We start from the raw sequence: 22,171 nt of genomic DNA on the forward strand, positions 1-22,171 counted from the left end.
AATGTGTTATATATCAAGCGCCTGTAGCTCAGTGGATAGAGCGTCTGTTTCCTAAGCAGAAAGTCGTAGGTTCGACCCCTACCTGGCGCGCATTTTCTCTCCCAATTTTTTGTCCCGACTTGCAACTGAAATCATGTTTGTAGCTTCAAATTTATCTTCCCACATTTTTCAATGCCCTGTTTATTGAAGGATTTGTATGACCTCTTTCTAAAACATAATCGACAACCCAACTGATCTTGATGAACCGTCACTTCTGTGGTGCAAACCGTCGCCAAAAGTGTTCTAAATCCAACAAACACGTCCCTAAAGCATGTACCAATTCAATTCCTACGGACGCGGTAGATCCCATTTGCGTAACACCTTATGAGACACGAGAACGTTCTCACCAAAGTCGAGAGGCGTGCATGTACCCAAATGTTTATTCATCGTAGAATTCAATTCTTGAGCGAATTACATGTCCCGATATAATTTTAGATGGTGTAGAATTGAATTCCACGATGTATAAACATTTGGGTATATGCATGCCCTCCTCGACTTTGGTGAGAACATTTTCATGCCTCATAAGACGTTAGCCAAAAAGGATCTACCGCGTCTGTAGGGCGCGGTGGACACCTAGTATATATATGTATATATATATATTATATATATATATATATATATATATATATATATATATATTTATTGATATAATTACTTATAGGAGTAATATTTTAAAATCCCACATGTATTTAACATAATACAAATCTTAGTTATTGTTTAGAAATATGATAGTGACATCTGGCAATATATAAAATGTGTAAAGTTATGTTATTTGATAAATATATTTATAATTTATAAAATATTAGATTGTATATAAATCATATTTCTTAATATATAATAATTATATTTAAAATGTTCTTTTTTTTTTTTTTTTGTTGAGAGGATTTATTTAAAATGTTCTTAGTAGCTCAAAAAGCTTACCCACAACCTTTTTGCATTTTAGAATGGCATGACGATGTGTATAGTTCGGATCAAATAAAATTTTAGAAAAAAACGAAAGAAGATATTGAGAGACGAAAGATCTATTTTTTTTTTTTTATCGTATTCGGTTTTGCTTACGCTATCTAATCCTACTTAGTACTCCATGTATCTTGCCAACTCTATACCGTGTTAGCTAAAGTCGGATCCACTTTGAACGCTAATTTAAGAACAAATGTATAAAATTATGGAATACTCGACTTCACCAATTAACTCCAACTCCACCTAATCATCTGTGCCTATTCTTTATTTGCTTCAAAGACTTTGCTAGTTTGCTTCACGGCCTTGTTCCAACAAAATCAAGATAGCCAGGTAGGGACATTTCGAGTTTTCAGACTCAATTTTTTTTTCTTGAATTTCCAAACGAAATATGATCAGGGACGAAACTACAGCTAGGCCAAAGGGGGCCATGGCCCCTCTCGACCTAGCCGTAGTGGTTCACGTTGTAACCCCAAGTCACTGTGGTTACGGTATTAGTTCAAGTAATACGCAAGTTGTTGGTTTCGGTGTACCGATTCAACAAGTTGACTCAACGAGTCTCTAACCGGATCACTGGTGAAACTGGTTACTACTTTGATTTTAATTATAAATCAATCAAACACACTTTCTTTCCAAATTAATGGAGAAAAACTAAGGAATAAAACAACTCAATGTCTTTCGTATTTCTAACCGATAATGTCTGTTATCCAGAACAGATGATTCGTAGTCGAATCTCACTATCGATTTAAGATCGGAAAGAGGAATTGTATCCTTATGTGTTTACTGATTTATTACTTTAAAAATCAACACACTTCTGATTTGGAAAATCAGAATGTCTTTGATTAAGAAATCAGATAGACTAAAAAGAAAAAGAAAATCGGAGGATTAGAAGAAGAATAATTTTTTTAATCGAGGCGAGGTATTCCTCTTTCCTTAAGACAATTGACGCCCTGTATAGTACCAAACAGTTACCGGCGTTTGTCTCCCAGGATACAACGATTAACCTTTCGATTCAATGGTACTTTGAATCAGAAAGCAGTCGAACTTGAAAGTATACTAACCTCTGACTTATGCAAATGGACCAAACTTCTTGCTTATGAAACTCCTTGAAAACTCTGCTAAATCTTTCTCTTAGACACTCTAATATGATCTTCTAACAATGCTTGACACTCTGGAAAAAACGGATTGAAATTTGGAGTTGATTTGGGTCCTATAAATAGGTTTCGAATAGATGCATTCATAAGGGACAGGTCTGTTGGCTTTTAGGGACGCATCTGTTGGAAAGAAACGTGACGGATCACTTCTTAGCAACGGTTTCTGTCGGCAACAATGAGGACCGTCAGATCTCGCTCAAGATCTCGGGAGGAACGCCTGCCATCAGATCTGGCCGTGTCCGCTTTGCGTAAATGGTCCCTAAACCAACTTTTCCTTATTGCGACTTAGTCCCTAAATCAACCAAACATCGATCAAACTTCGGACTTGAATATCTCATTCATCCGGAATCGGATTTGAGTGATTCTTGAGTCTAAACTTAAGAGCTCGACGAGACGAACGCAATGGTGTGCTTCGTTTCTGAGTTTGACGACTTGAACCGATCCAAAATCGGCTCCGATTCCAACACAAGTAACAATAGCAAATGTAAATGGCTCGCTGGTAGAACTACTTGATTATCACCTATCTAGCCTAGGTTCAATCCCTAAGAATGGCAATTTCTTTTTCTTTTTGCAATATGTGTTCGTTTTCACTTTTCTAAGGCTTCATTTGGTTAAGCGTATAGCTTAAGTCAAGAGCTTCTTTTTAGCACTTTAATGAAAGCGCTTTATAATAAGCTATTTACGTTGTTTGGTACAATATCACAGAAGTGCTTTTATATTTCCAAAAACTATAACCAGGCATTTGGTAAAAATAAGCAAGATTTTAACAAATTATTACATACTTTATGCTTTTATATTTCCAAAAACTATAACCAGGCAACAAATTTATCTATAATAGCACAATGATAAACAAGGAAATATTTTACTAATGTTATGTCTTACTAGACTTTGTACTACAATGAGACACTACAAAAAATTTGGAAATATTTCATACATGTACAAAAGTAAATGAACATATTAATCACCATTGTTAGTTGCCTCATCTATTGGGGTACCCATGTTTGTTACTTCCTACAATTTGTAAATTTCTCACAAAAAAATGTAAATATATGTCATAAATCGAGTTTCTCGTACATATGTCATAAATTGATAAAGCAATTAATAGATAATCCAATGTCTCAAAATTAGAGATTTGGGATGTCCAATCCAATATATTTGAAATGTGTGGGTCAAGATGACATCACAATAATGATTACAAGTATAGGTATGATTTGAAGTATAGGTGGTGTTTAAATAAGTAGGCATTATTTAATTGAAGATACCCTGAGTATGAAAGAAACCCATCTCCACGTGTCATGTTGGATGAGGTAAAAATGTTGCGTGAAAGCTTTCCGAAAAAACAGAAAGCAGAAGCTACAAATTGTGGCTTCTGCTTTTTTGCTGAAAAGTTCAGTTTGGGCTTTTTAGAAAGCCACAACTTATATTTACCAAACGCGACTCATTCCTATAAGCACTTCATAATAAGCTAAAAGCCGCTTTTTAGCAGCTTTTAAGCTTAGCCAAATGCGGCCTAAGAGTGTTTGGAATATATACCATCCAAGTTCTCTTACAAATTTCTCAAAAAAAAAAAAAATCTCTTACAATTTTAAATAAATGATATTAGTTAGTCTTGTTAAATATTTTTAGTAGGAAACTTGAATTTATTACACATTACCATTTTTTTTTTGAAAACCTAGAGACCAACCATTCACATGGACGGGACAATAAAAGCAAATTGTTACTCATTTACGAACAATTTTGTCGATTTTGTCTCAAAAATCTTTATCTAGAAGACGTTCTCAATAATGAAAGCAAAATGATGTGTTAAACAAAATCATAGTTAAAAGGTACTAATTTATTTTAGATTATATATAAAGACCATTTTCATAGGCGAAATACATATAAAATGTAAATAGATTGTCAAATAAAACAACCGAGTTCGTATTACATTAGCCCCCCTATATCTTTAATCCTGGTTTCGTCCGTGAATATGATCAGATCTCGTGTAGGAAGCTATTTCACGAGTTGAACTTGGTAGGAGCACGGATTAAAAGATTGTTTGTGTTGCTAGCTTTGAAGATGTATTGAGTTTTTTTTTTGTTGAAATGATGTATTGAGTTTTTTTTTTTTGTTGAAATGATGTATGGGAAATTTTAAAAGGCCCTCCGTTTTTGTTAAAAGGCCTTCCCGCTAAAAGCGCCCCTCATTATAACCCATTTGGTTATAGGGCCCCCTCTACAAAAGAGTATCTCCTTCATCAATATTTGACTTAACGGCAAAGTTAACGCCGTTAGGTCAAACTTAACCCAAGACCGGTGATGTTGACCACGCCACATCATCATCTTCTCCGGCAGGGTCGCTGGCCGGCCAAATTTCCGGCCGGCGACCTTCAAATTTTTTTTTTAATTTTTTATCTCTCTCTCTAAAAACATTTTTTTTTTTAAAACTCTCTCTCTCTACAGATCTAGAGAGAGAGAGTAGATCCATTGAAGGTCTGCGAACAGATCTTCAATGGATCTGTTTGCAGACCCATTGGAGGTCTGTGAACAGACATAGATCCGCTCTCTCTCTAGATCTGTAGAGAGAGAGAGTTTTTTTTAAAAAAAAATTTGTTTTTAGAGAGAGAGAATTAAAAAAAAAAATTTGAAGGTCGCCGGCCGGAAATTTGGCCGGCGACCCTACCGGAGAAGATGATGATGTGGCGTGGTCAAATGATGTGGCAGAGAGAAAAATGAGATGGAGGAGAGAAAATGTGGGTGAAATACACCTTTAAAGGGGGTTTGGGTTTTTTTCACCCATTCAAAGAGGGGGCTCTTTAACCAAGCTAAGTCAAAGGTCTTTTACTAAGTCAACGAAATTATGGGGAGACTTTTTAACAAAAACGGGAAGGCCTTTTAAAATCTCCCATAATGTATTGAGTTTAGATCAATTAAAGACGAAGTATTTCAGCACCCGCTACTTGTGCGCTACTTGTGCTCTACTTTTTCTTTAACATAATTTTAGTGGTGCATGGTGAAGTAGACTTGAAGAAAACAAAGTTCCCCCCTCACTTTTGCTTATAATATTACTTCATTTTCTCATACCCCTCTTCTTTAAGTCTCTTTAACTACTTTAAGCATATCATACTCTCTTTAGAGTGAGTTTCTTCCTCTCTTATAAATTCCATCCCCAACCATTCAAATAAGAAGATCATCAATTCATTCACAACCATATATATACCTTAATTCACAATCTTTAGTGCTAGTTTAATCTCTATATCCTCTCTTTTTTTTTCTGCAAATAGCAAAGGCAGAGTTTTATACTTCAAGTTATAATTGAATCGAAGAAAACGCTCGGAGGATCAACATATATATATATATATATATATATATATATATATATATATATATATATATATGATAAAATGGAGAATAGAAGGGAAAATGGCATAGTTATGAACAGAAGGGCGGAGATTGATACAAGTGCACCATTTAAGTCTGTCAAGGAAGCGATTAGGCTGTTCGGTGAGACCGTTTTGGCTGGTGAGGTCTATGCCAATAAACTTAAAGAGGTATCAATCAATCTTATAATAAGAAGTGATATTGCTAAGGCCGGTGCAATTTTGCCATTTCTTTCGCAAATTCATAATCTTAGAGTCATAGAAATAATTTAGTACCAAACCAATGATATTATATGAGTCCACCCTTGCAATTTAGTCACGTAAAATGGAAGTTCACTACGTTCTAGGTTATTATCGATGTAAAAGGTATTAAACTTATTACCCTCACATGGGCTCATTTCATTTGGATACAAAAGCGGTCCCCTCGTAGTCAAACTTTGAAAAAAAATTGTCTTTTAGTGAACAATGAGTCATTATGTCATCCCCTGAGTAATTGTAGCATCTTTCAATTTTATAATGCCTATAAAGCTTTTTACATTTGATGTATAATGCCACAATCTTAAACTATCAGTTCTTTTTTAACAGTTTTTTTTTCCTTTTCGTAATAAGTATCCTAGTTTTCGAATGAACGAGTAGATTGAATTAAAATTAAGGACTAATTAGTTATGGCGAATGGTAACTTTAGATGAGAGATGGGCGCCCAAGAAAGAACGACGATGACGATATTTCTACTAGGATGATGGTTGGAGATGTAATGAGAACAGAGCTAGAAGAGACCAAACAGAGTCTAAAGATAACAAGAGAAGAAGGTAAGTTAATGGCAAACTGTCTTGTCTCACTAAAAGAAGAACTTGAAGAAACAAAAAGAGAGCTTCAACTCATAAAATCAGCAGCCAGTAAAGAGTCAAAAACCAGGTTGCCTACCCGAGATGGTTCAGAGTCGTTCGAATTCGTCAAGTTTGTTGAGAACTCAACGATATCAAAAGTCGAACCACCACCTAGTCAAGATGTAGAAGCATTAGTACTAATGGATGATGAGTTCCAAAACAAACAATGCATGAAATCCACATTGAATACTCCATTACCGAGTCATATAATGATGAACACTGGAGAAGGATATGATCGGGAAGTAGCAATAGAGCAGAAACATGATGAGTCCGCTCCGAATAAGAAGAAGAAAAAGAAGAAAAAAAAGAAATTGAGGGGATTGATCCCCTTCATTGGAGCTATATTCTCAAAGGACAAGAAATGAAGCCTAATGAGAACCACATTCTCCCCAACCCACAACTCATCGATATCCATAAAATATTTTGTCTATACAAATTATGTAACAACTATTCAAATTAATTATCGATTTTTGCTGCATTTTTTCCATAAGTAATGAAATTAACAATGTACTTGAGAGACATCATGGGTTGACCATGGTCAAAGGGGGTCTTTCGATATAAATAAAAAAATAAAATAAACAATCATATATCATATTGATGATATCTAAACCTTTTTTTAGTCTGTATGGAACCAACCAGAAGAATCAATCTAATAATTTTGTTGGTGCAGTTACAAGCCATAAAGCTTTATGTCTCTTGAAACATCCTCCTAGGCTAGCTAACTAGCTAGCTAAATGAACTTAATATGCATTGAGAACCTTGTGTATTAAAATGGAGATTGGTCCCTCACTCATAATCACAAATCATCATATTGAGTTCTTTTCTTGGTTGGCTACAAAATAAGTACTAAATTGCTTTAATTGCACTTATCGATAAGTATATTTATTTTCCTTGTTATTAATACATTTGTTAGAGATGGTAATCTTAATTTGTTGAATGTAAGACTAATAGACCACACAAACATATATAAATAAGTTTTGTTCTGACAATAGTGAGTGGGGCTCTTCTCCTATCCAAATCGAATAGAACATGTTAAGCAAAATCTTCTTTATGTAAAACGTGTTCAATTTAGATGCAAGAAATCGTATGGATATTACGAAACCATGTGCTATGGCTCGACTCTATAGTCAATCCAAATTCCGATAGGAGCAGTTGAATCCAATTTGTCCCATCATTTTCGTATCTATTATAGTGCGAAAAGAAGGCATGGTTCCAAGTTTTTCAGGAAACTAACTCTACTAGACTGGGCCCATTGGGCAGGTAGGTGACTGGCATTGGCCAGAGAACCTTTGAAGGTTCATAATGGTACAAAGAAAAGTGGGTCATATACTCATATTCTACTACTTGAAAAGAATAGTAAATTTAGAAGCCCCCCTTAAATGATTCAGTCACATGGATAGACAAAATTCATCTACTTTTTCTGCCTTTGAGAAAATCATTAATTTGAACAACCAAACTTAGAGAAATTTTCTACATATATATATATATATATATATAGAGAGAGAGAGAGAGAGAGAGAGAGAGAGAAGACATCCATGATAACAATACAGTTCCCAAAGAGAATAATGTACAGACCTCATCAAAGGGAGAGCTTTGTCATACAAGTAGAAGAACAAACCTCAGTAAACATCACTACTAGTAGTAGTAGTTCTAGGTTTGCACCACTAAAAAGCAATAAGTTGAATAATAACTTGTCATCTATGAAGCTATTCGATCGTTTTAGGAAGATTGTTATGCGGTTTATCTTCTCTATTCCATCTAGAAAGTCATCGTCGTCAAACGTTAACAACCGTGACAGACCTGACCCTCCGAAGACTTCATGCAGTTCTTCTTATCAACATTATTCACCAAACTCTCACTATACTGAAGCCATTGCAGATTGTATAGAGTTCTTCAACAGGTCATCAATGGAGGGATCAGGTTCTGATAACTATGGCAGGAAATCCGATGTCTTTGTTTGAAAAACTACTATTACTTCTCTTTGTTTCAACTATCACTTTCTTATTCTATGTCTGCTAAAGCTTTTCACATGTATAGTTTTCTTCTGAAATAAATGTTTGATTCATTTCGAAAAATATAAACACCAATACACCACTGTTGTATAACTAAGGAAGAGTTTTGTTTGTTTGGTGGTAGGGCTGGGAGAAAAGTTTGAAAACCCGTCGTGGTCATCCGAGACTATTAAAAACTACAAGACACCTGAAATCTTAAGGCAGATTGAACCCAACCTTCAAATGAAATAAATGGGTTGGTCTAGGGTTTTGAGGTGTTACACGCTGTCCTACACGAGCCCTCGAGACGGTCGGTTTGAGGTGCTGCACAGAGTCCCACACGTGCCCTGACTTTAGTGTTTGCCAATTGGTATCTGCTTACAATTGCCTGCCCATTTTGCCCAACAAGACCTACTTGGTCTAAACACAGAATATAAGTCAGCCCATTTTGCCCAACAAGACCTACTTGGTCTAAACACAGAATATAAGTCTCTTCTATCTTCTCCTGTTCTAAGTATTTTCCCAAGTTCTCTAGTTGGTGATACTACTGCTCTGGTAAAGATATAGATGCAATGAGAAGGTTCGCGCCTTATCTGTTCCAATGCACCAAAGTTATACTTTTGCTCATCTTTGGTGATTCTTAAGGTCCTTCAATCAAGTCGGATGAAAACATGCAGATTACCTCTTCGTTTTTGAATGGCCGTTCCGAAAAAAAAACGTACTCCTATATCAAAAAAGCTTATTCGTAAACACACGAGTGGTTTTTAAGTCGGATGAAAATATGCAGCAGTGGAATTGAGCACTAAACCAAGTAACTTTTAACAATTCTCCAGTCTCTTTATCAGGACTCACCAATGATGTCCGTCCTTCCGTCCGTCGCTTATCGAGTATAGTATATGCAGTTCAGTTATACAGATTAAGCGAAGTCATGTATTTTCGTGAAATTTTGTACCATGACCGGACAAGTATATCTGTTTAGGGATTTCAAACTCTTAAGTTGTTTTAGAAGAGAATGATATTACTAATTTGAAAATAAGTGAGCAGCTTTTAAGGATAAGCCAGCTGAACTGAGACACCAGAACAATGACTAAATAGCATTAGGTTGACAGAATAGCATAACACGAAATGGGATCGAAATGGACAAAAGCTAGTGAATAAAAGCCGTTCCATTCTAACAAAGGAAAAGATTAACAAACTTTACCAACTCGATGCTCATTTATCAGATCCCTTCCACAGCCTCCACCAAATTGGATTTCCTCCTGGTTTTTCGATTACGTTCGAGTGCAGTAGACCTTGAATGAATGAATTGAACTAGCGCATAGCTGTTGAACGGGTTTTCCTCAACCTGACACGCGTAGCTTTGATGGTTTCTTCCATTTCTATCTCTTCAGGTGGAGCTTTTACAATTTCTTCCTCTTCGATCTTTGTTTCTTCTGTTTCGATCTGTTTAGATTCGGCGCTGTCATCTTTGGTTGGCGGATCAGCTACTGGCATTAGAGCAGGCGTACTCAGAGTACGCAACGGTGGTTTTTGAGTTTTATTTGGAGATCCTGCTCGTGCTGGAAGGCTTGGAAGTACAGTAGAGGGAGCTACGTCATTTGCAGGATTACTTTCTTCTTTGTTTGTACCTGCACTTTTAGTATGTGAGAGTGTCTTTTGGGGCTTTTCCTTTAAGGTTGGAGCTGGTTGACGACTTGGTAATACAACAGCTGGTTTTACAGAGCTTGCTGGCTCCTGTTGCTGTGGTCAAACAGAACAAGCTCGAATGAGTGAGAGTCCTCAAGATGGTCATAATAGCCCAGACTGGCATAATTTTGTTTCAATCAGATCATACCATATGGTCCTAATGATGCATTTTCAAAATCTTCACCATAAAATGAGATCAGAAAAATTCCACAACATTTATATTAAGCGACGATGAGCATTGATTAATCAATTAAGATGCACAAAAAGGAGATCGAGAATAAGATTTGGGTAAATTAAGGTGGAGATTAAGGTACAGATAATTCAGAGTATTGGGATATTTTGGAACATAGAAGTACCCAAAACTGTACGAGGAACCAGTTAAGCTATGGTGTAGAGTTAGAGCTAGCATTGGCATAAACAAGTAACTTTCAGGTTGTCTTGTGTCGGTCTCATTGGAAATATGCATTTAGCCATCATATCTTCATCAGACTAAGTTGGCCTATTAAAAGTTAGACCTTTTCCTTTATGAATGTTCTGTGCACTTATTTCTACTAAAGAATTACTCGTACAGAAAACTTAAGGAACATGTAGATAGTATTTATTACCTGAGTAGAATTACGGTTTAAGGTTGATTGTGCGGCAATAAACTGTAGAACCTCAAATATTCTGGTCTGACCATAGGTAGCAGCCTTTTGCCAATACATAACTGTAATGTCCGCGCACCTAGCCCTTAGTTCCAACAAACTACGATCAATTTCAGTTTCATGTTTTGCAAGATATGGCCTCAAAAAAGACTCGTAAATGTATTCCGTTCCCTGGAATGAAGGAAACAAAATGAGAAAATGAACAGATCAATTTGAGAGAATATACGATATAAGTTACAACGAAATCACAGACATTGGTGCAATATGTACCTTTGTTTTAGGATACCACAAATATATGATGAATGCCAACTTAGCTTCACTATACATTGGAATCCTTTCAAAGGACAAGTTAAACGAAAATGTCAACGAAGTGTACCAACTATATTAATTATGGGCAAAAATAGTATCACAAACAATTATGTATAAATTACTTACCATGAAACAAAAATGTCCATAACCCTTTCTAAAACTGTCAATATTGCAGCTAAGATCCTACAAAATTGAGATGAATACCACAAATGAGGTAAAAGAAATCTTCGGTGTTTCTTTTCCTGTCAACTGAGTATGGATAGTGTGGTGACTTACCAATATTGGCACCAAAACCTAAGTTTCTCAATATCCATCTTGTTTTTCTCCACGACTTTGAAGCATTCATATGCAGGATATGCATAGCCAAAAACCATACTGGCAAAAAAAAATGATAGGTTTCTCAAGCAACTACTATAAGAAATCTTTTACATATATGTATACCAATTGAATTTTTCAGTTTAGCAACATACACAAGCAATCTGGTGAGGAAGGATCCTATCATTACGTAAAGTGCACAAGTGATTCAGCTGCCTGCCAAATATCACCCACCTTCCGAGTTACTAAACAACCACTGACTGATATCAACAAATACCGAACCAAGGGAAACTTTTTTTTTTTCCTACACATTAAACATTAACGGCCATAGAAAGATCATCGTAATTTAGTTTATGTATACGGATAATAAGACGAGTCAATAAATGATGGAATTCAACCCCCTCCGAGTACCGATCACTCGATCGGTGTTTGGTTGTCATTCAAATCACACATTGATCAAGGGGAATATGCATATGTACTTGTAATCAACTAATAGTACATTTGTTGATAAATGAAACAAATGAGGAAAGAAGCTAAACACTTGATAGCAGCAACTTAATTAGGAGAAGAAAAAAATGCCGAAAAACTATGCATAAGTTTATATATCTAAAAATTGGGTAAAAGTAACAGAAAGTATATATCTAATAGTAATATATTATACTACTTAGTATAATAATTGCAGGAAAAGCACAAACATTGAAAGTAAAATGGCATTCCGAAATCAAAGAATAAAACCTAAATAACCACCACAACCATTTAATGATCAAATTTCTAACCTGTTCGAACCTCATCATTTAATAGTACTACTTGTTAACGAATTTGATAATCAATTCCTCTAAAATAGAATGGAGTACTTTGTAAAAAAAAAAAAACTAATCAATTACTACTAGTATTTTATCTTCAAAAACAACTACTTACAGGAACAATTGGTTCTCTCTCTCTCTCTCTCTAACTTTGATTCTTCTTCAAACAAAACATCATCTTCGCCATCAATGGCGAAGATCTATTATAAATGCTTTCAACAATTGTTTAGAGAGAGAAATCTTATTTTTGTGAACTATTGAATCGGTCGGTGAAGACTGAGGAGGAGGAGGAGCTATTCTCCGCTCTAGAGAGAGAGAGAGAACGAGAGAGAGAGAGAGAGAGGTTCAAAAAATAGGGAGGACAATTTGGTGCCCGAAAAGAAGATGAATCAAGTGAACACGTGTGAGGAAAAATCTTCTGTGAACAGTCTATCTAGTTTTTCTTCTACTTTAACATTACTCGACAAATCCTAATCTGGATCGTCAATTCTCCTGTTCCCAAACAAGATAGACGATGTGGATAATCTACTATTTTTTTTTTTTTTTTTGAGAAATCCACTATGATTTACGTTAGTCCTTAAAAGGCATCGGATACATCATCGAATTTCGATCTCACGATTTCATGAACTTAAGAAGGGTGTTCAGTCGCTGCACCAAAGGGTGGTGGACGATCATCTAGCCATTGTTTGACTTAATGTCAGCATCACAATCACGACCGTTTCACAGGCACACTGGCCTATTACACTTTATTCTATAATTTAGCTTATAATTTAAGATAAAGAGGGAAATTGAACGAGAAATTCTATTGATACCTCTATTTTGGTCTCTCTCCCAGTCTTCCGTTGATGTGGCGACATATCACTCGAGTGTGGAGCAATTGCACAACAAATAGTAAGAAAATATACTCATGTGATATGTCCAGGGGCGAGCCCACATAGGGGCCCGTGGGGGCGCAGGCCCCCACGACCCTAATGTGACTCGCCTATGTTATACTTCATGTGCTACTATATTATATATGTGTATTTCCGTTAGGAAATATCATCCTTTCTTAGCTTAGGTGGTGAAGCAGTGGAGTTACATCACAAAGGTCAAGGGATCGAAAACCATGCAAACCACATTTTTTTTCTAGAATTTCTACCAACACATTTTTATCTAGAGTGCCTACTACTTAGATTAGTTGAAATTGTTCATTAAAATATATTATGAAGGGCATGTTCCGCTTAACATTGGTTCTAATTAATTGAGATAACTCAATTTTGACCTACTCAAAGTCACCAACTAAATAAAACGACATCCAAGAGATGATGAGTATTTTAAACAACCCCTTTAATATTGATGTGATTTGTATTTTGGACTTCAAAATTGTCTTTTTTACATTTTTTTGTCATAGTAAATATGTTAATGGAAAGAAAACTTTTTCTTCATCTTTTCTTCCGTTACGATTACTTCCTCTTCATCATCTACCATCGTTTCTTCTTAATCTTCACCAACATCTTTTCATCCCCTCCTTTGTTTTTTATTTCAATATCTTTTGGGAGTCCAGTTGGGGGAAGATCCTTGAACCACATTGATGAGAAATTTTGAGATTACTTGTTATGCATCAAAATTACTATAGAATATCTAAAATATAAATAAAATTTTGTTGAATTTGCTTTCCGGTTCTAGCTTAATCGCGTACTATGAGATTCTTACATTAGCTATAACAAAAAGGTGCTCCCACTCATAAAAATTTCTGGCTTCGCCACTGGATATGTCTCCACATCAGTAGATGGTTGGGGGAGGGACCAAAATGGAGAAATGAATAGAATTTTTTAATTAGATTTTTGATTCTAATGGGACAAATCATTAGGCAAATTTTTAATTGAAACACGTATAATTTAATCTTAAAGAATAATCTTCTTATTAAGAAAAACTTATATATGTGGTGATCAAATAGAAGACGTGAAGGCACCTTGTGACATAGACATGTTAACTCAATACTCAGTCTTAGTTAGTACATCGTATGTTTTCTAGATACCCCTCAGATGTATTACTTAGTTTACACTGCTTCCATTCTACATGGAATAACTGAAATTTCGCATGAATTCTACTATATAATTTTTGTTGAACTTGTCTTTAAATTATTTAGTCATAAGGTATTTTCACCAAAGTGGGCAAGTAAAAAATCAAAGATACGACTAGTTTGGTTAACATTAGAAAAGGTGCTTATAATGAAGGTGGGTGGATCCACAATGGTACCAAAGGTGAGCTGAAACAATGTGGGTGGGGGAGTGGATAACACAATAATTTTGGATGTGAAATGAAGAGCTCCAAAATATCCATAAAACATGTGGTGATAGGCCTTCCACCAGTCCTTCACTCTCTCACTCTTCATTGTTGTGCTTCTACAATGACTTTTTCAAAAGAAAACACACATCAATCAGCCTTAGAAAAAAGAAAAAGAAGAGATTCAGCTAGCCATGTCCTTTGCGCTTCAATCTCCTTTCATCTCTTCTCCTCTGAATAATAAGCATAAGAAGCTTATTACCTTGTCGACAAGATGTTCTTATACCAATAAAAACCTCTCTTATTATCCGTCTATTCGGGCATTGGATCTCGATCAAAACACCGTACATTTACTTACTAATTTCCTATATAGCTTAATATATAATTGAATGTCTTTCTTCCTTTTTTTAATTGTCATTTCTTTCCTATTTGTTGTCGAAAAATCAGGTAGTGGCGATATCGGTAGGGGTAGTTAGTGTGGCGGTTGGGATTGGGATTCCAGTCTTTTATGAAACTCAAATTGACAGTGCTGTAAGTTATTAGTCCTTAATTTCCTTCTCCAATTCTATCTATCTATCTATCTATTTTGTATTAATTTATGAGTAGTTTTGGCTAATTTTGTGTTTTCGTAGGCCAAGCGAGATAATACTCAACCTTGCTTCCCCTGTAATGGCACGGGCGCTCGTAAGTTTCATTAATTACTTATACCCATTTCTTTATTTTTTTCCGTTATATTTAATGGGGTTGAATATCGAAGAAATTAAAACTCGTGCATGAAGAGTAGTAGTAGCAGTAGTAATGCGGTTGAGAAATGAATGGACAGAGAAATGCAGGTTTTGCACGGGAACGGGGAGCATAACGGTGGAGCTAGGAGGAGATGAGAAGGAAGTATCCAAGTGTATCAACTGTGATGGTCTCGGCTCTTTAACTTGCACCACTTGCCAAGGCTCTGCCATTCAACCTCGCTACCTTGACCGAAGGTACACATACATAAAAATTTCATCCCTTGAAAATTCTCTCATTTTCTCATGTCAGTTCATTTTTCTCATCAAATTCGGAACATGGTGTTGTTTTGTGTTGGAACAGAGAATTCAAAGACGATGACTAAAAAGACAGAGCGGCTTTTTCTTTTCCCGTGACTAACTATCGGGTTTTTCTCATTGTTTCGTAATATTTTTTTTACTCTTTGTTTCTACTTTTATGTTAATAGCAGTAGCGACGATACAGTACAATATTGTTTTATGGTTATTCAAATATTGCACGAAATATCAGCAGACAAGCTAGGTTCGGGACGATTAATGGGCTTTAGGCTCTTGAGTCTTGATGATCACATTGGTTACCATGGGGATGGGGTTCAAATGGGCAATTTAACTCTCTTATGGCTTGGCTGATGAATTGGAAGGTAGGATGATCTGATCCCTTAATCTGGTCTGGGTTCAAATCAAACATTTTATAGGCACATCAGGAGATGGGCTTTGTTCTTGGTTGGTGGTGGCCAAAGGCATGTTTAGTGGATTACGATTACACTCATCATATGTGCTCCCAGAGGCCTAGAGACTGGTTTGGACTTTGGATAGAGTCTAGGAGGAGGAGGAGGAGGAGGAGGGGGTAGGAGGAGTTGACTCTTAGCCAGCACCTGCTGGTATTAGGAAATAATTGACTGTGAGGTGTGACTAAATGTATGCTTAATTACATCTAACCTAATTATGAGAGTAATATTTAGAATAGAAGGGTCCTCATTTTAGTAGTTTATTAGGTGCAATTGAAATAAAATTCTTTCTTCTTTTTTATACAAACTTGCCCATCTACTTTGGCCCATCAATTCTTCATGCATTATCAAATGCCTTCATCCTATCACCCGCTTTGCCCCCAGGATCGACCTAGCAAGATAAAGAGAGGATCCCATTAGTAAAATTTAAAAAACTAATTTTATTATAGAAAAACTTGCAAGACTACTTTTTGATTTGAGTGGGGTCTGAGGGTTGCTAAGCTAACTTCCTCATATGTCAATTGGAGTTTACTATTGAACGTGTCTTTAGAGCATCTCCAATGCAACACCCAATCCTAGAAACTCTGAGTGCCACTTAAGATTTTTAGAGTTCTTAAAACTCATCTCCAATGCAACACTCTATTTGGATCTCTAAGGTGACGGGTCGAGGGTGGAATAGAGATGTCTCAAGGAAATAGAGTGTCCTCTTGAGATATCTCTAATTGTCCAACTCATCAATATTTGATTTTCAACCAATAGAAATCGAGTCTTCTATATTTTCTAAAATAACAAATTATTTATTGACAAAAATAACTATGCCACATAAGTAAATAAGATAAGTTTAGAGTTTTGCATTGGAGACAAAAAAAAATTGAGGATCTCTATTAAGGCCACTTAGGAGTGAGAATCATAATTAGAACTTGATACATAGGATGAATAAAGATTTTTATGAGTTTTGCATTGGAGATGCTCTTAGAACCAGCCAATATATACTTGAAAAAACTTTAGATAACGAGAATCACGTGGAAATCTTAACAATTGAGGACAAATTTTGAGCCCTTAAACTATTTTGATCTCATTTTTTATAGTGGTAATGAAAACACCCTCAAAACCGTGTATATCACCAAGTTTAAGACAGACCTTGGACTTTCTAAAATAAATAAAATTGGATCTTTGTGTAATGCATCCAATCTCATAAATTTTCATGTTATACATTTAATTTTACATCCCAATAAGTTGCCAAATTACTCATACGAGATCTTCCCTTTGTTCAAATTACAAAAAAAAAAAAAAAAAAAAGTTCCCTCCCTTTAACTACCCAAAACTTATGACTGTACAATTAAATTAGAAAAGAGTTATAAAACAATTAACAGAGTTAACTTCTAATCCATCTTTTGAGCTATACTATTGCACCAAATAAAAACACCAAGTTAATTTAGAATCAAAAATCAAATTTGAACAAATTTGAGTTTTTTCTGACTAATATCAATTTTAATGAGATATAAATCTAACTTCACCATTGATGTTGTGGTCGATTGTTGTTTTTCCAGACTGTTTTGGAAGGCAGAAGTAATTGGTTGGTGCATTATTTTTCAAGGTACCAATCAACCCATCTCTACATATTTCTTCTACTATAAACAAAATACGTACTACTCGGTTTCTAGAAAACCAATTGAAGCACTATAACTGTAGACACAGTTGATCCACCTCATCTTTTTTAATTGTATCTCAATATTTTGTTTAATGGTGGTAAATTTGATTCAGTAATGAAATACTCCAAATAAATAAAGTACCAAAACTTCTTTCTTGTATACGTAGTAATACTTGGTAATTGTATTAGAAACAACAATAATAACCCTCAATACTATGTAAAGTCACAGGATGTCCAACAACGGTTTGTTTCACTACGCTTGGTAATAGGCTTTCTTTTGAATGAGTGTCGTGCTCTTGCCACATTATCTTGTGAGTTTCAATGGTTAAAATATCTTCTAACTAATTTAAAAGTTGGGCATTTGTCAACTTTCACGACTTGAAAGGGGGTGTTGGATAAACAAGAATTAATCAACTACAACTCCACATGAGAAGAACAGGTCACCCGAAAATAAAAAGTTGCCCACGATAAACATGACTAATTGACAAGTGAAGGTAAGGGAAACTTCACATTTGAAATTCGTATTTGAACTTTAAATATTACGACGTTCAACAGTACAAAGAATTGAAAACTAATTTTTCATATCTTCAAATATCTTGATTTATTCGGTTGAACATTCTATATATTAATCTTGATATTGGTATAGACATTGTTCCAATATTCTAACAGAAATCTTGAAATAATGGGGAGAAAGAAATCCTATATAGAAAGGGACCTTGAACTTTTTCTTTTGTGTTGAAAAACTTGAGAGGGGTAGTTAGATTTCTTTACACGTCGTTTACAATGTGAATTAAATCTCTAGTGATCCTACCTTCAAAAATCTTGATCACCCACTATGGTCTATGGGCACAATTTCGCCCTTGCCACCTTTCAAAAGTAAAAAACAAAGATATTTTTTTATTTTTAATTTTTTCAAATTTTTTTGTTGCAAGTTTTATTTTTTTTTCTATTGGGTGGTGATGAACAGGACCGCTTACTATTCTCGCCCACCACATCATCACTTGGATTATGCTCGGACATAATTTTGAAGTTATTTAGATTTGGGAGATGCTAGAGTTACAAAGAATTTTGACAAAAGAAAGTTCTCAGCTGATGTGTTGGTTGTGATATTCGTCCCTCAACGGTCTAGATCTGGTCAAAGTTTCAAACCACAACCACCACATCAGTTGGGAACAATCTTTTGTCAAAATTTTTTGTAACTTTAGCATTTCTCTTCAAAATTTTCATTACAATAAACAAGGGCGGAGTCATGATCCAAACCTTGGCCTGACTAGCCAGTAAAAGAAAAAATTGGAAAAGAAAGAAAAAAGATAAAAGAAACAAAAAAGGGAACAAAGTAATGGGGATGTGGAGATTCGAACTTGCGACTTAGGGTGGCGCATCCAAAGACCAAAGCCAGGTGGCTCAGGACCAACTGAGCCACTATTTCTTTGACAAATATTGTCTTCTAATATAGATATCCGAAAATTCACCCTGGTTGTTTCATCGACAAACATTACTAGCTAATATAGATATTCGAAAACTAACCCTGGATGTAGCCAGGGTTAGTCTCCATGTAGCTTCGCCCATGCCTGCAAGTTGACGTGATATATTAACTCTCTAGAACAGACGGGTCACATAATTTTTCAAACTATACTGTGGACTATATTACGGGGACAAATAACATTTTCCTTACTACAGGTGGGAGTTGATGGTCTTTTGGTCCATGGTGCTTACATTGTGACTTTGTCACTGATAACAAATAAATACATAATCAGGTAGTGACATATCTTAATAGATTAATCAAAAATAAAATTAGGCCTAAAATTAGTACCTCCCTTTCTTGATAATATCCTTTTCTTTGAGGATTTAATTTCTCTACATTTGATTTTGGTCCGAGCATCTTGCCCAACAATAGCCTGAAAGCTGACGTGTTATTATCAAATTGGACATCGTTCCCTAAGAATCTCCTGCCAAATAGTATCATTTTACTGATCTTTGTTAGTCCTAGCTAGCTAATTGTCAACTTAATTATCTCTCTCCCTTTCATAAAAAAAAAACTCTCTCTCTCTCTCTATAGTTGTTGTTCTCAATTGCCCCTGTACTCTTTCACTCTCCTCTATAAAATGACAGTACTCTTCCATCTCTCTACTTCACAGCAAAACCTCATCATTTCTGGAGTATTATTTTTCCATTAAAACAAATGGATACTGCTTCATCAATTTCCCTTCTCCTCCCTTGGGCAGTAGTAGTTCCCTCCATAGCTACCCTTCTTGCTTTGCTACTTTTCCTCTTCATCACTTCACCAAAAACACCCAAGAGGAAAACAAGTTCAAAACCACCACCCACTGTTCTTCCAGGTGCCTGGCCAATTCTAGGTCATCTCCATCTCTTTAAAGAAGGAGAATCACCTCACCACATGCTTAAGAACTTAGCTGATAAATATGGACCTGCTTTCGTCATGAAATTCGGACAACATCGTTCCCTAGTTGTAAGCAACACTAAAATTGTTAAAGAATGTTTTACTACTAATGACACCCTCTTTTCCAACCGTCCATCTACTACTGCCTTTGATCTCATGACTTATGCTCATGACTCGGTAGCTTTCACACCTTATAGTCCTTACTGGCGCGAGCTAAGAAAGATATCGACCCTCAAACTTCTATCTAACAACCGTCTCAAAGCAATTAAGAAGCTCCGAGGAGAGGAAGTGGACGTTTGTTTTCGTGGGTTGTACGGTTTATGGAAGAATAAAACTAAAAATGGTGCTCCAGTCTTGGTTGACATGAAAAAATGGTTTGAAGAGGTTGCAAATAATGTGGTGATTAGAGTGATTGTGGGGAAACTTAGTTTTGGGACCAAGATTGTTGATGGTGAAGAAGAAGCCGTTGAATATAAAACAGTCATGGATGAACTCTTACGTCTTGCTAGTTTGTCTTTGTTATCCGATATGGCTCCTATACTCGGTTGGTTGGATTTCTTCCAAGGAAGTGTTCGTAAAATGAAACAAACCGGTAAAAGACTAGACGTTTTACTTGAGAAATGGTTGGGGGAGCACCGAGAGAAGAAGAACTTGGTTGGGGAAGATGAGCAAGATTTCATGGATGTCATGTTGTCGATCGTGGAAGAAAGTAAGCTATCTGGCCATGAAGCTGATGCCGTAATTAAAGCTACATGCTTGGTATGTAGTAATTTTGTTGTACTAATAATTTTAGTATTTTCAGATTACTTTCTTGTACTATATATATATATAGTACTAACTTTTAGTTTCTTGGCAGGCCATGATTATGGGTGGAACAGACACAACAGCAGTAACTCTGACATGGATCATCTCCTTATTGATGAACAATCGTCACGCACTAGAAAAAGCTAGAGAAGAGTTGGAGACGCACGTCGGAAAAGATAGACAAGTGGAAGATACGGATTTGCAGAACTTGGTCTACTTGAGTGCTATTGTTAAGGAAACAATGCGATTGTACCCTTTGGGTACTCTTCTCGAACGAGAAACTAAAGAAGACTGCGAGGTTGGAGGGTTCCACATCCAAGGTGGAACGCGTTTATTGGTGAATATATGGATGGTACAACGAGACCCCACCGTATGGAATGACCCGTCGGCATTTAAACCAGAGAGGTTCTTAACAGATAAATCGGAAATAGATGTTGGGGGTCAACATTTCGAACTGATACCATTTGGGGCTGGTAGAAGAGTGTGTCCTGCCGTGTCGTTTGCTCTTCAATTCTTGCATTTGGTTCTCGCTCGACTCATCCATGGATATGACTTGGGCACTCCAAGCAACGTGGAAGTAGACTTGACTGAGAGCCTGGAAGGACACGTTAATCATAAAGCATCTCCCCTCGAACTCCTCCTCACTCCACGCCTCAACCCGAAGCTTTATTAACTTTTCTTTGCTGTCAAAAGAAAATGGTTTATGTTATCTTTTTCTTGTGGTACTTGCTAATACCATATATTGGAGGTTTTGTTGGTTCAATCTTGATCGTTGATCTTTGAGTGATCTCGACTGATATCAACTGCTAAATATGTGGATCTCGAATTGTTGTATCTATCAATAATTGTGTTGTGGTGTGAAAGTATGTATTTTCCGGCCTTGTTTTGTTTGTTGTGCATTTAGCTAGAGAAGATATATTATAGAACAAAAATTGGAAGAAACCAAATGAGAAATATTCTCCTTAATGTCTTTGTCTGGGACTAGAGAGAAATAAAGGGACGATCAAATATTCCATAGACATGACTTTATTACTTTGAATATATAAGACTCTAAGTGAAACGGTAAGTGATTGTAGCACTGTTACCTATAGAACAATTTAATGGAATATCTTTTTTTTTTTTTCCTAATTTTATAATAGGTAGTCTGAGTACTCAGTCGATCTATTACTAAAGAACGATATATAAACATTCATGTATGATTTTGCACTTTTTTTTCTCTAGCTGGGTGTCCATTTGTTAACTAGTTTTGCTAATTTGTAGCTAGGTATGTTTTCCAAATTTCTATTGTTAAAATAGTAGTAGTATGTTTTATTCACTAATTTTGAAAAGGACTAAATTACATTGTAGACGAGTTGGTAAGAGAGTTTTATCATTTCCATAAATGTACAAAAAAATAATACTCCATAATTATGTTGTTG

At 35.7% G+C, this 22,171-nt stretch overlaps 4 protein-coding genes and 1 non-coding gene across 7 annotated transcripts; 4 read left to right on the plus strand and 1 right to left on the minus strand.

Annotated features, from left to right (window-relative positions):
* The first annotated feature begins 17 nt into the window (after positions 1 to 17).
* On the plus strand, positions 18 to 90 carry TRNAR-CCU (transfer RNA arginine (anticodon CCU)). The gene has a single exon. It is a non-coding gene; the product is annotated as a tRNA-Arg (tRNA).
* Positions 91 to 5,313: 5,223 nt separating this feature from the next.
* LOC147541106 (WEB family protein At2g17940-like) lies at positions 5,314 to 7,004 on the plus strand. The gene is made up of 2 exons (XM_086636798.1): positions 5,314 to 5,679; positions 6,194 to 7,004. Exons 1-2 carry the CDS (start codon positions 5,533 to 5,535, stop codon positions 6,758 to 6,760), a joined length of 714 nt encoding a protein of 237 aa, XP_086492924.1. The 5' UTR covers positions 5,314 to 5,532; the 3' UTR covers positions 6,761 to 7,004.
* Positions 7,005 to 9,454: 2,450 nt separating this feature from the next.
* Positions 9,455 to 12,569, minus strand: LOC147541107 (putative HVA22-like protein g). 3 transcript variants are annotated; one of them, XM_086635169.1, is made up of 7 exons: positions 12,259 to 12,569; positions 11,496 to 11,552; positions 11,302 to 11,400; positions 11,152 to 11,208; positions 10,987 to 11,050; positions 10,678 to 10,887; positions 9,455 to 10,126 (listed from the first exon to the last, which is right to left on the minus strand). In XM_086635169.1, the coding sequence occupies exons 2-7, from the start codon at positions 11,525 to 11,527 to the stop codon at positions 9,698 to 9,700; spliced, it is 891 nt and encodes a 296-aa protein (XP_086491295.1). In that variant the 5' UTR covers positions 11,528 to 11,552; positions 12,259 to 12,569; the 3' UTR covers positions 9,455 to 9,697. The 3 variants fall into 3 exon arrangements, with proteins under 3 accessions (XP_086491295.1, XP_086491294.1, XP_086491296.1); XM_086635168.1 differs by having other exon boundaries at positions 11,496 to 11,644; positions 12,259 to 12,565; XM_086635170.1 differs by having other exon boundaries at positions 12,228 to 12,534.
* A 1,810-nt stretch (positions 12,570 to 14,379) lies between these two features.
* On the plus strand, positions 14,380 to 15,674 carry LQY1 (DnaJ/Hsp40 cysteine-rich domain superfamily protein). The gene is made up of 5 exons (XM_086636040.1): positions 14,380 to 14,752; positions 14,856 to 14,939; positions 15,041 to 15,092; positions 15,232 to 15,388; positions 15,495 to 15,674. The coding sequence occupies exons 1-5, from the start codon at positions 14,603 to 14,605 to the stop codon at positions 15,514 to 15,516; spliced, it is 465 nt and encodes a 154-aa protein (XP_086492166.1). The 5' UTR covers positions 14,380 to 14,602; the 3' UTR covers positions 15,517 to 15,674.
* Positions 15,675 to 19,390: 3,716 nt separating this feature from the next.
* Positions 19,391 to 21,634, plus strand: LOC147541109 (protopine 6-monooxygenase-like). Its single transcript, XM_086633367.1, has 2 exons — positions 19,391 to 20,708; positions 20,806 to 21,634. Exons 1-2 carry the CDS (start codon positions 19,731 to 19,733, stop codon positions 21,424 to 21,426), a joined length of 1,599 nt encoding a protein of 532 aa, XP_086489493.1. The 5' UTR covers positions 19,391 to 19,730; the 3' UTR covers positions 21,427 to 21,634.
* The last annotated feature ends 537 nt before the right edge of the window (positions 21,635 to 22,171 follow it).

Source organism: Eschscholzia californica, unplaced genomic scaffold (assembly GCF_041429995.1).
Source record: "Eschscholzia californica isolate CP2 unplaced genomic scaffold, dmEscCali1.0.p SCAF_4, whole genome shotgun sequence".
Taxonomy (NCBI): Eukaryota; Viridiplantae; Streptophyta; class Magnoliopsida; order Ranunculales; family Papaveraceae; genus Eschscholzia; species Eschscholzia californica.